At 40.2% G+C, this 13629-nt stretch overlaps 1 protein-coding gene across 4 annotated transcripts in view; it reads left to right on the top strand.

Annotated features, from left to right (window-relative positions):
* TRANK1 (tetratricopeptide repeat and ankyrin repeat containing 1) overlaps window positions 1-13629 on the top strand; it is a 149321-nt gene that overhangs the window by 18761 nt on the left and 116931 nt on the right. For all 4 annotated transcript variants that reach the window (XM_085897817.1, XM_085897815.1, XM_085897816.1 and 1 more), the window contains exons 4-5: window positions 804-918; window positions 9835-9979. In XM_085897817.1, coding sequence (XP_085753943.1) covers window positions 804-918; window positions 9835-9979 — 260 coding nt within the window. The remainder of the gene's footprint in view (window positions 1-803; window positions 919-9834; window positions 9980-13629) is intronic.

Genomic DNA, 13629 nt, shown 5'->3' with positions numbered 1-13629 from the left:
TTATTTAAATTGTTACCACAATCACTTGTGACCCACTGAAGGGATTCAACTAAACCTGGCACAAGTATGTACTGTAATACAAAGATGAACTTATTAGCCCGTCCCCTGCTGAGCGGGAGACAGGGTTTTGCAATCACTTGTGTGTGTGTGTGTGTGCCTGTCCGGGCCGTAACTTTTTTACCATTTGAACTTTTGTCATCAAATTTTTAACAAAGCTTTATTATGAGATTGTGGAGAACATAAATTAATAAAATTTACATTTTTTTTTTTAAACTGTCGTCTCCATCAAATTTAGTTGGGTTGACACCTCATACGGGTAGAGGGATATCCATCGACGTATTCACATCAAATTATATTTTCTAATATGACTCCTGAATGTAAACCCCATTTTGATTTTGCAGTCCTGCTTAATTTCCAACACCAATTGGTGGATTAGTTTTAGTACACATTCTGGCTGAAGGAATTTCTGCTTCACAATAATCCGGCAATGTGGTATCTAGTCTATGTTGGAGTTCATACATGTTGAACACATCTATTGTAAGTTTCATTAGAACTACTTTTGTAATAAATATTGATTGTGAACATTGTTGCAGGTATGATTTCCCTCTGGCCGAGCACATTTATGCCATCAATCGCAAACTGTCGTATAATTAATTATTTTCTTAACAGATGATGTTTTTATCGAATATTTCTTGGACTGTTAGTTTAGGAGAAATATTTAGAAGAAAATATTTAGAAGTTTAGAGAAAAGAGGAGAAATATTTGAACTTGGTTGACCTCTGCCTGTCATTTTTTTTGTGCAGAGACCTGGCACAACTCTTTTCCAACATGGCCAACGTTTTCATAAAAATTCGGAGCCATGAAAAAGCCACTCAGGCATCAGTTGCTTCTATCAATGCTGACCCTCAGTGGATTAAGGTACAGGTTTGGTTTAAACTCTCATTTAGAGATTGCTCTATACCACCCAATTAAACAGTCATGTGTTGGTCATCATTTTTCGATTTTAATTTGTGATATCTGCTTGGGTGCAATTTTATTTGATGAAAATCCTTTAATACAATGAATTAGTCTCATGCAATTATTTAATTGTAATCCACACAGTGCCTATTACTTAACACTTCCTCCATCATACTAAAATATGCAATTTGGTGTGTGTGTCTGTCTGTCTTCCTTTTTGACTGTGATACATTCAGTTGTTAATTATCCAATCCCAACCAGACTTAACAGGAGGACTAAGAGTGACACAATGTAGGTTGTCATGACTTAATTTGCTGCCCTCCCCATGAGGGGTTTTCTGCCGAGGACGAAATCCACGTTAAGGTGTATATCTGTGTTTAGATGGCTAATCGTGACGTTTTTCCAATGCCGCTTCTAACACCACTAATGATAATAGCATAACGTTAACATTGTTACAAAACTATATTAATACAATAATATCCCCCCCACCTCCCCCTCCAAGTGATTTTTCCTCAAACAAACGCCGTATTAACGTGGATAAATAGCTTATCGTGGTGTTTTGTGGAAAACCCTAAACGGAAGTAAAAAAATATATAGACCACAAACGCAAATTATTACCTTTTTAAACAGTTGCTACTGCTGTTTAACACTAAACTGAAAGCGGGAAACCCGGGATGTGTTCAGTTACCAAGCATCGAGCTAGCACTTGCCAAGCCAGCTGTTCCTCATCAACCATTTCAAATGGATTGCTTGCATGAATGCTTTAGCCACTTGGCGATCGCTCTCCAAGAAACTTTGTAACTGAACACACCCCGACGTTCTTGAGGCCTGAGCCTAGGTCTACAATAATCTATGTATCCCAGAGAAGATAATAACATGACCCTTCTTGCTGCTCCCTTAGGGAGTGGGTGTACTTGTACTTTTAAATGAGAAAGAAAAATTAAACTTGGTGTTGCCTTTGCAGTTGGTGGATGTTCTATATCCCACGTTATATTTTGTGAAGAGTAAGCGAGTTGTCGCCAGCACTGTGAACAAATTGACTCGTGCTCAAATAGCCTTCAGCCTTTCCCAGCCTCATATTGAGTGTAACACTTCTAAGTGACATTAAAAAAAAAATTTTTTTAATGAATTCTCTGATTAAACGCATCTCAATGACATGAAAGAAATGATTAATTTTCCTTTTTTCTTCAATACAAATATTTTATGCCCTGACCTCCTCTTATTATTGTACTTGACAAAGTTCCCCTCTGCTGTCTCTTCTTCAAATGGTTTATGTTTCAAATCTGATATGCTCACAAGTCCTGCAGTCGTGTGCCATTGTCCCAATCTTTCAGCTCTACTTTTATTTTTGCCTTTAAACCCTATCTTTTTATCATTGTTGTGATTTCTGTCTTTGTCTGACAGAATTTGGAATCCACAAGATAAATGCAGTCTGTAGAGAATGCCAGCTCATGACAGTTAACTTTTCCTTTTCTGCATTCCACATGTGGCCATACCGCGCAACCCCACAATGTGACCCGGATGTGTGACGTCGCCGCACGTACCACCCACTTGGTATCCCTTCTTTCCCCCCTCCCTCATAATGTGGTCCACCAATATTCGAGATCTCTGTTCTGATATTCCTGATATTTCCATTCAGGTTGTTACTGCTGCTGTTCTGGATATTATGTTTAACAGAAACGTTTCTCACATGATGTTTCCAATTCCGCTTTGTGTCCCTCTGGCAAATTTCTATTCCACATTGACAGGCCCTCTTCCGCTCTAAAGGTGGTGATGCTGTGTCTGTCAAGAACTCTGTTGCTCATTGCCTACACTAACCCCTCTAAGCCTTTTGAAATGCTTCAAACTGGCTTTGTATACCTCTGTGCAACAACCTTATGGTTGTCTGTGTGGTACCTGGTGAAATACGCCTCTGGTAAATATCCCCTCCCCCATGCCCTTTTTTTTTTACACCTCGAATGGCATTACTACAGACTCTGCCTGAGAAAAGACAATATCTAAACACTGTATTTTCCTCCAAATCTCGTGTACCCAACCCATCCCACTCTGTCCCCATCTTAAACCCCCTTGAACCCCCTTGAACCCCCTGCCTGCTTGACTTTGTATCCTTCTCACCCAAGAAGGTTGAGAAATCTTTTTTTTCAACCTGGATGGGGCCTGACAGCATCAATGCCCATTTCTCAAATCATGCTCTCCCATCTTGCTTCCCCTTTGTCTGTCCTGTAAAGTCTGCCCTTCTCCTTTTGCTGACTCTCATTGGCCTGGAAGTCAGTAAAGATCACTCCTGTCTTCAATACAAATGCAAAAACAGGTTGTTTCAACTAGAGATCAGTTAGCTTCCAATTACAAGCAAAGTCATGGAATCCATCATTGCTGGTGATGCCAAGTCTTTCCTGTTTTCAAACAGCCTCATATTTTACCATCAATTTGGATTCCACCCCAGTCCCTCAACTCTGGACATGCTGCTGCTGCTCTCTCAGCAATGTTTGGAGGTGTTAAATCTCAATCAAAAAATCAGGATCATCTCTTCCTATGTATTTCCTGCATTCAGCACAGTCTGGCATCCTGCTTTTCTTGCAAATAAATCTGTCTGAAGCATTCAAGGCCACCATAATTTCTGGATTTCTGATTTCCTCCACTCACACAGTCAGCATGTTTCTATCGATAGAACCCTCTCCTCCCTTCTCCCATCGGCCATGATATATTCTGGGCCAACCACATAGCAAAGCTGATCTCTAATCTCAGCGGACTGGAGATCCTCCTTCAATCTAAATCTTTCCTTTTGAAAATCAGAGCTACTTCCAGTGGTGAGAAAAAGTTTGAACAGTTTATAATTTTATGTATTTCTGCATAATTTTGATCTAAATTGTGATCACATCTTCATCTAAGTCCTAATAATAGATAAAGAGAACCTGATTAAAGAAATAGCACACAATATATATATATATATATATATATATATATATATATATATATATATATATATATATATATATTTTTTTTTTTTTTTACTTTTTCATTCATTTATTGAGCAAAATGATCCAACATTCAATTTCCTTCTCAGAAAAAAGTATGTGAATCTCCAAGTTGATCAGCTCAATTAAGGGGGTAATTACGGTCAGGTGTTTCATTCAATGGGATGACAACCAGGAGTGAGTTTCGGTAGCCCTTCCCTATATGAAAAACATAAACTTTGTTCGTCACCAAGTCTGGTCTTCACCACACAGGTTTGTGGAAGTGTCATGCCCCGATCAAAAGAGATTTCTGAGGACCTTAGAAAAAGAGTTCTCGATGCTCATCAGTTTGGAAAGGATTACAAAACAATTTTTAAAGATGTTGGGCTCCACCAATCCACTGTCAGGCAGATAGTGTACAAATGGAGAAAATTCAACACCATTGTTACTCTTTACAGGAACAGTCGTACAACGAAAATCACTCCAAGAGCAAGGCGTACAATAATCAAGGAGGTCACAAAGAACCCGAGGGCAATGTCGAAGGATCTGCAGGCCTTTCTTGCATTGGCTAATGTCAGTGTTCATGAGTCCACCATCAAGAAAACACTGTAAACAAGAATGGTGTGCATAGGAGACCACTCCTCTCCAAGAAGAACATTGCCACCCATATCAAGTTTGTAACAGACCACCTGGATGATCCAGAAGGCTCTTGGAAGAATGTTCTGTAGACAGATGAGTCAAAAGTGGAACTTTTTGGCTTAAATGAGAAACGTTATGTTTGGCGAAAACCAAACACTGCTTTCCAAAATAAGAACTTCATCCCAACCATGAGGCATGGTGGTGGGAGTATCATGGTTTGGGGCAGCTTTGCTGCCTCAGGACCTGGACGGCTTGCCATCATTGATGGAACCATGAATTACACTGGTCAACAATTTTTTACTTTCTGAATGTTGTCTAGATTTCTACAAGTGAATTAGGGTATTCTGGCACTGCTGAATCAGGAAATGGCATCCGTTTCTCTCCATCAGGTCAGGTTTTTGTGCTAAGTTGATTTGAAAAAATCAGATCTTGTGACAAAATCAATTACATTTTTGTGGCATTATCAGCTGATTTTTGTCAACACATATCATCCTAAACATGTTTTTAAGAAAAAAAAATGTTTTGCCAACAACATTTATTGATTACATGATAGAAACATCGATTACTGTCATCTGAATGGTGGGCATTGATAAAGGTAAGTACAAGTAAATTGCATGTTGCGTCACCACTGTTCAAACTTCAGGGCTTGAACTTCCGTTTCTTCGAACTCCTGGAATGTTCAGCGGCAGGGAGGTCTCTCTTCAGATTCCAACAGTAGTCAGCCATCATGACTGCGTCCCAGCGACCCTGATACCTGGTCTCCATCTCCTTCATGTCCTGATGGAATCTCTCCTCCTGCTCGTCACTCATTGAACCCAGGTTCTCAGGAAACCAGTTCATATGTGAAAATAGGTAGTGCATCTTGATGCTCATGTTGCAGCCCAGGTTTCTGAAAGCAGTCAGCATGTTGTTGACAAGTTCTGCGTAGTTTCTGGCCTTATTGTTGCCAAGAAGGTTCTTCACTACCAAAACAAATGTCTTCCACGCTTCCAGTTCCACTTCGTTCATTGAGTTTTTGAACTCTGGATCTCTGATGAGCTGACGGATCTGAGAACCATCAAAGATGCCAGCTTTCAACTTCTCCATGGTCAATCCTGGAAAAGCCTGGCACAAGTAAGTGAAGCAGTCACCATCTTTGTCCAGAGCCTTGGTGAACTGCTTGATTAAGCCGAGCTTGATGTGCAGCGGTGGGAAGAGTATTCTGTCTCTGTCCACCAGAGGGTCGTTGATGACGTTCCTTTCTTTGCATGGCACCAATTCCTCCCGCACAGGCCAGTCCTTCTTCGTGTAATGCTGAGCACGGTCCCTACTATCCCACATGCACAGAAAACATGGGTACTTGGTGAAGCCAGACTGTTGTCCCAACAAAAAGTTCACCATCTTCAGGTCAACACAAATAAACCACTTATGCTGATCATAACCAATTTTCTCCAGCACGTACTTCACCGCTTCATACTTCTCCTTCAGTGTAGTCGAGTGAGCGATGGGTACAGAGGCAAACTGGTTGCCGTTGTGTAGCAGAACACATTTCAGTGATCGCTTGCTGCTGTCAATGAACAGTCTCCAATCTTTGGGTTTGTACTGTGGCACTCCAAGCTTGAGCAGAAGCGCATGTCATAAATTGGCGCATGTAGGTATTGTACATTCTTCAGAGTTCGTTATTTCAAGAAATACAACTTTTTTGTATCACATTATTACAAAATCTGCCCCATTAACTTTAGTTTTGATCCACGAACTTTATGCTTTGCCTCACCAATTTTTGGAAGATTTTGAGGTTTTATGACTTCAAACTGATCCCTTTTCGACATAATCACCCAGAACTATCGTACCTGAATACTTCTTGTCATTAAAATAATTATTTCCAATCAAAACAATTATTTGACATGACATTTTACCCCCACCAACTTCTTCTAAAATGCTCCACACATGCGTACATGTGAACAAAAATGTAAAAAACGACATGTGGCCATATCTCAAAAACTTGACCTGATTGAACAAAACTAATGTGAGTTTTGGATTCAGCGCATCAGATTCGTCCTAAATCAGCTTAAAAAATGCAGACAACAAATTTGTTGTTGACCAGTGTTATCGATGGTACCAGCAAATTCTTCAGGAGAATTTCAGGGTACCCATCCATGAGCTGAAGCTTAACAGCAAGTGCGTCATGCAGAAGACAACGATTCTAAACACACAAGTAAATGTACAACAGAATGGCTGAGATAGAAGAGATTTTGGAATGGCCAAGTCAAAGTTCATACCTGAATTCAATTGAAATGTGGTAGAACCTGAAGCGAGCAATTGATACAAGAAAGCCAACAGATAACTCTGAGTTGAAGCAGTTGTCTAAGGAGGAATGGGCCAAAATTCCTCCAAGTAGATGTGCAGAACTGATCAAGAGTTCCAAGAAACGTTTGGTTGAAGTTATTGCTGCTCAAGGGATGCTGCCAGTTACTGAATGTAAAGGTTCATATACTCTTTCTGACAAAGAAATCGAATGTTTGATCATTTTACTCAATAAATATATGAAAAAATAGATTTTTGTGCGCACGCTATTTGTTTAATCGAGTTCCTTTTATCAATTATTTTGACTTGGATGAAGATCTGATCACATTTTAAGTGCAATTTACGCAGAAATACAGAAAATTCTAAATGGTTCACTAACTTTGTCCTCACGACTGTACAGTCTACAAGGCCTTTGTCCATAGCTCAGTGGAGTACTGCTCTCCCTTATGGAATGGTGTCCCAGCATCACATCTGTCCCTCCTGGATTCTGCTGAATCTATAGCTCTCAACATTATTGGAATCTCCCGTGATGAGGCCGAAGCAGTGGTCTGTTGCTGTCGCATCACAGGCTCTTCGGGTTAAGTCTGTTGCAGGCTGTTGTGTTTTCTCACTCAAACCAAGTGGAATAACTGATGGGTGAATTTTTTTTTTTTTTTTTAATTCAATTTAATTTAATTTTTTCCCTGCCAAGTTAGTCACCAATTTTGTGTTTTGTCCTTTTTCTCCCCCCCCCCAATATAATATGTTTTGCTTGAAAAAAGAGAAAATAGTAAGTAATGCAGACCCCCACCTCCCAACCACCGCTGCCACTCCACCATTCTCCCTGGTGGATACGAGCTCCACACGGTGATGTCAGCAAAAAGGAATCCACACAAATACTGCACCAAGACTCACCACATACTGATTTACCAACAACTGAGCTACTGCAAGTGCTATACCCATACAGCCGCTCACATGAACGTGCAGTAGGACTCACAATTGCATTTTCTCAATTGCACAATTTTTTTTATGTGAATAAGCACTAAGCAGTCACCGAATGCATTTATAATTGGCAGGATAGCTTAGAAAGAGCTTGCTCACCTCTGAAGCTGACTAGGAATTGAACCGGCAACACATTGTCTTCCTGGAACGACATAGGTCGGGTGCTGCATAAAAGAGTATGCCGATTGAGGAGATGTTTAGCCAACTGTCTTGTCTGCTTGCACTCGCTTTTTTATTTTAAAGGTTCCACATTGCAGATACTTTTCCAGAAGAGTGAGCCAATCTGTGCTGGTACACTGGCAAAATCTAAAATTATTGGCCTTATCTGCAGTCAGCCACTAACTACATCATTGCCATGATCACAACTCCAAAAACGATGCCGATGACTGAATAACCATGTTTGTTGTATCAATGCAGTGGTTCTCAACCTACTTATCATGGTGGGCCACACTTGCAGCTCTTTTGATGTGTTATGTGGAATGCACCCACGCAACTTACGTCCTGTGTGTCCATTTTAAAATGTTCTGTATCTGCTATCTGATAGTAATGCAATGCAAATCAATATTCTGGAATACCTCCCATTTCTACACTGTCAAAAGTCTCCCAACGACATTTTAAACTAGAACGGGCACTCAGTAGAGCGCATACCTTCGCCAACGCAGCATTTGCCCCTCCCCCCCCCAGAAACCGTTGATTGTGAGGGTATTTAATCCCATACCACATCTGCCATCTCATATGTGTTATGATGGCTTAAAAACATTAAATTTCCTGCTGTTTGACACTGATTCACATACATTGTACAATTTCTGTATGAACTCCCTGACCTTTTTGGGTGTCGGTGTCAAGTCAATCTGATGACAACTGGTCACATTATAAGAAATAAGTTCAGTGACCCCCCCCCCCCCCCAATGCTTTAAACTCACCAATAAAGTCACTGTAAAATATTACACATCACAGGATAGGGAATTGTATTCTAAACATTTTGGATCTACTTACATGCAAATTGTATAAGAATTGACCGCGTTATGATAATAAAGGTCGTTGACCCCCCCCCCACCTACCGCTAACAAAGGTAATGACGTCATTGTGTCATATCATATATCACAAGATTGGGCATTGAATTCACAACATTTTGGCATTGGTTGCATGCAAATTGGATAAAAATCGACCGCTCTATGGCAAAATGACGATTTTGACCTTTTCTCGACCTTGACCTTTGTACTCTTAATTTTGTAATTGGTATTAGAGTGTGGGGAACAGAACAGTCAACATTTTGGTGTTGGTTTCATGCAAATCGGATAAGAATTGACCGTGTTATGACTAAAACCGCACAATTTGCAATGTCGTGACCCCCCTGACCTTTGACTCCCAACTGCTAATAAGGGTTATTACGTCATTGTGTCATGTCACATATCACAAGATGGGGCATTGAATTCTGAACATTTTGGCATTAGTTGCATGCAAATTGGATACAAATTGTCCACGCTATGGTAAAAAGACGATTTTGACCTTTTCATGACCTTGACCTTTGACCCGATCACTCCCAAAATCTAATCAAATGGTCCTCGGATATATCCAATCATCCCACCAAATTTGCTGTGATTCAGTTCAATACTTTTGGAGTTATGCGAATAACAAACACACAAACAAACACACATATTCATAAATAAATAAATAAATAAATACACAGCGATCAAAACATAACCTTCGCAACAAAGTTTGCGAAGGTAATGAGCAAACCAAGTCAAAATATATGAACTGTCAAAAGAAATCTGGTTTGACACTTATATTAGTGGGAGATCTGACCATTCCCCTTTGTCTGAAGTTTTTTTAAATATTATTTTAAACAGGACATCACTTTGGCCACAGCAGCCTGCTGATTGGGCCACATACATTCTGTAGATTGAGAACCACTATCATTACCCCACAATTAATTTTCTTGTTTTCCTTTTTGAGATGTTGCTTCTCAGTCTGATTGAGGCTATATTGTAATGACATAATGTATATTGCTCTGTTTCAGGGATATTATTTCTTGGCAGTTGCTTTAAAAAGCAAGCAGGAGTACTTTCGAGCATTACAAGCACTGTTGGATGGATTGCGGATATGTACATTTGATGACGACTGTCTTTCGGATGTTGTTGCCGAATTGTTTTCTGTGACGGAAGGTGAGCATATGGGGGTGGGTGTTTCAAATATTTCCCTTTATCTCCACATTCACAGAGTGTGGATAGAAGAGGCAAGATGAGAATAATTACAGGTTACAAACGAAGAAACCGTCTTTATGGACCGGTCACTTCCCCCAGAATTGGGGACTGGTTAATTTCCTGCGAATTGGTGTTTTTTCGACTTATTTTTGTCATTCATGCTACCACTGGGAGCGACACTATATCATACATATTCACATGGAGAGAATTGGCATCTTCTCACCACACTGACCCCCAAGGAAAAATTTTTTTACTTTGTCTGAAAGTAAAAGAAAGACCCAAACCGCTTTGTCTGAAAAGTCTGAAATCTGGCCGTGCACACCATGAGTATAACCACCATTTTCACATTAAATCTGTTCAGCAGTTAACGAGTGTACAGAAGTCTAGCAAAGAAATGGAAACAAACTGACACTTCTAAATTATAGTACGATCGGTGATCTTGTTGGACGAGTCTGATCTTCATGCTTTGATGTCAGTTGTGTGTATTGGGACTGAAAGTTACAATTTTTTTTTTCCATTTTGAATGTGAGGAAGTCTTTTAATTCCAAAATATCACTGAAGAACCTGTCCTAATGGACAGGTTACTCCCCCCACTTTTTTGATTCTTTTTGCATCTGACAAATTACAGCTCACAGACTGAAGTCATGGTTGGACAGCCAAGTCACAACAGTCTGGTGTTGGGTGGATTGCCCTAAATAGTCCATGGGCCAGAAGAGTTGGCGGGGCCAAAACTTAAATGCTGCCAAATTATTTGCACCACCCAGAGAAGTAAAATATGTGATGACCTTTTCAGATGAGTCGCTTTATCCTTTTTTCCAGCGCATTACCTATTTTCTGCATTAAATTATATTACATGGCCACTCCCTATGGCACAGTTAGCTCTGATATGGTCTTTTAAGCAGAAGAAAAGACTATTAAAATAAATGTAGCATGTCCCAGGATATGTTTTTTTTAATGAAACTAGGCATACTATCATGTAGTATCGTAATACTCCATATAGAGGGATGATATGGGGGGGAAAAAAATGGCTGTCCATTCAAATGTGTACACAATGATATACTCATAAACTCCTATAGAGTGAAGTCATAAGCATTTAAAAGCCTTAACTATTATCCTTGAGTGTTTTCTGAACCTCCAAGACTTAAAAAGATGCCAGAATACATCGCTAAAGTACCACATCTGAAGATCGCTAAAATGCCAATATGTACTTCTTATCGCCCTTATGGTTCTTCCCCTCTCAAAAATGTAAAACTGTAGCTTGACCTACCTCAATAATGGCTGAAGCTATGATGTTGATTCCAATGCGAGGAAGTTATTTTGTCTCTGGGCTTATGCACACAACTCAAAATTAAAAAATGTATAAACCATTAATCGCTTTATTACGAAAAGAAATTGAACGTAAATGTGGACTCAACCAAACCAGCCCAGAATTGTGAGGATTAAGGGAATGGACAGTGGACAAAACCATTCCAAAAGCAATACATATCCAAACCAATTTAATAACATGGATAAGCCTGTTGCTGGCTTGGTGGTGAAGGTGGCTGGCTTGGGACCTTAGGGTCGTGAGTTGGAGTCCCTGTCGATTATTGAATTAATTGTGTCATTTCTACGACACAACAGTCCTATTCTGGTTTAGCATTACGATATCGTTTGACGTTCCATCACAATCCCACAACAAGAGTAAAATGTCAAAAGATGATGGTAATCCATGAGGATTATGGTGTCACATTGTGGAATCGTAATGTGGTGTCATACCTACCTTGTTTGGTTTTTGTTTTGTTTTTTGATATTTCATCTCTTTCTACACTTTTTAAAAAAGTGTGTGTGTGTGTGTGTGTGTGTGTGTGTGTGTGTGTGTGTGTGTGTGTGTGTGTGTGTGTGTGTGTGTGTGTGTGTGTGTGTGTGTGTGTGTGTGTGTGTGTGTGTGTGTGTGTGTGTGTGTGTGTGTGTGTGTGTGTGTGTGTGTGTGTGTGTGTGTTTTTTTTTTAATTTAGGTTTAGAGTTTAATTCTTTTTCACGTTTTAGTATTTAATTTAACTTCCAGACAGCACTGATCTCCATGTGTATTCTTTGTCACAAGGAGAAGCTGATGCCATTGAATATTTGTTTGCTGCAAAGGCAGGTGGATGATGTTTTTGTGTCACGCCTGTAATACATTCCTATTTAAATAAGATAGATCAGTGATGTAAATGATGCAAGGGTGAGTAGCCCCTTTTTAAATTTACTTGTTCCAGATGTATGCAAACTTGCTCTCAGATCCCACCCTTCCTTTACTTTAGTAATTAAGTTTTAGTTGATTAAGTTTCTCAAATCGGAATTATTATATTTAAAGGTGCTTGAATGAAAATATGCACGAGTGAGACAAGTAACACCTTGCCATCAAAGCGGCTGCACATGGATTGCCTCGTTAATTGCTGTGACCAAGAAGCAGACTCAAAGTTTAGACTCGTGGAACACTTTGCTGAATGCAGCCCAAATAAGAAAGTATGCTCCAATGTTGGACCTGGTGAAAGACTTGCCTAATGGAGAAATCTCACCAGTTTACTATCATCGAAAATGTCACTATCGTCATGGTGAAGATACTTTGCTATCAGGAAAAGGCAGATGAGTCTGAAAACAATGTCAGATCTCGGAAATCATCAAGGCAAGGATCAAGTTTGATATCTAGAGTTTATGGGGCAGAATGCATCTTTTAACAGAAACCCAGCAAGTTTTTTTTTCACGGACAGAAAACAAGAAAATCCCTTGTACAATGTGAAGAGCTGCGAGCAGATGCCAGCATAAGAAATGCAGCTTTGAAGAAAGTGGATAGTAGATTGTTTACTCTTGTCCGCAGAGACCTCATAGTAGCAGAAGGGCATCATCATAGGTTGTGCCACAGATCTTGCACAAGGGAGGAAAAAGCTGATAGCAGTGCAACACGTGATAAAGACCGCAATGATGAAGCTCATTATGACACGGCTCTAAGTCACTCGTGCAATGAGGTATTTCTGGTTATCAGGAATGAGCTTTTCACCAACCACCAGTTGATAGCAATGGCCGATCTTGCATTTAAACTGGTTACATAAAATCGATTGCCACCGGGCGTAGTGGCGTGCGCCTGTAATCCGGCTACTCGGAGGCTTGGGTTGAAGGATCGTTTGAGGAAGGGAGCTCTACACTGGGCCGCGTGATGAGAGGTTGTAGGGCAGCCCGGAATCATGGCGAAACCCAATCCATATCCCTGTGTCGTAAGAGGTGACCAGGGTTGCGTCAGGAAGGGCATCCGGCGTAAAACCTGTGCCAAGTCAGTATGTGGATCATAACGGATGATCCGCTGTGGCGACCCCTAACGGGAGCAGCCGAAAGACGAACAACAACAACATAAAATCGATTGCCATTGAACAGGTGAAGGACTCCTCTAAGAAGCACCTCCACTGAAGGCAAGAAATTGAGTTTGATGAAGCCCTAGACATCTTTGCCAATGAGAAAGGGAAACTTATTCTCTATCCTGACAACTTGTCAACAACTGAATTTGCCAAGGCCTATCAGATGCTGAAAATGGAGCTGCAGACTGAAATCTCTCACTGCAGAAGATGTTATAGCAAAGGCAGCTCCTCAAGTGAGAGCAG

The sequence above is a fragment of the Eptatretus burgeri genome, chromosome 10 (genome assembly GCF_056783735.1).
Source record: "Eptatretus burgeri isolate ZD-2024b chromosome 10, Ebu_testis_v1, whole genome shotgun sequence".
In the NCBI taxonomy this organism is placed as follows: Eukaryota; Metazoa; Chordata; class Myxini; order Myxiniformes; family Myxinidae; genus Eptatretus; species Eptatretus burgeri.
The sequence above is the reverse complement of the archived record's forward strand: the minus strand, read 5'-3'. Positions and strand labels throughout refer to the sequence as shown.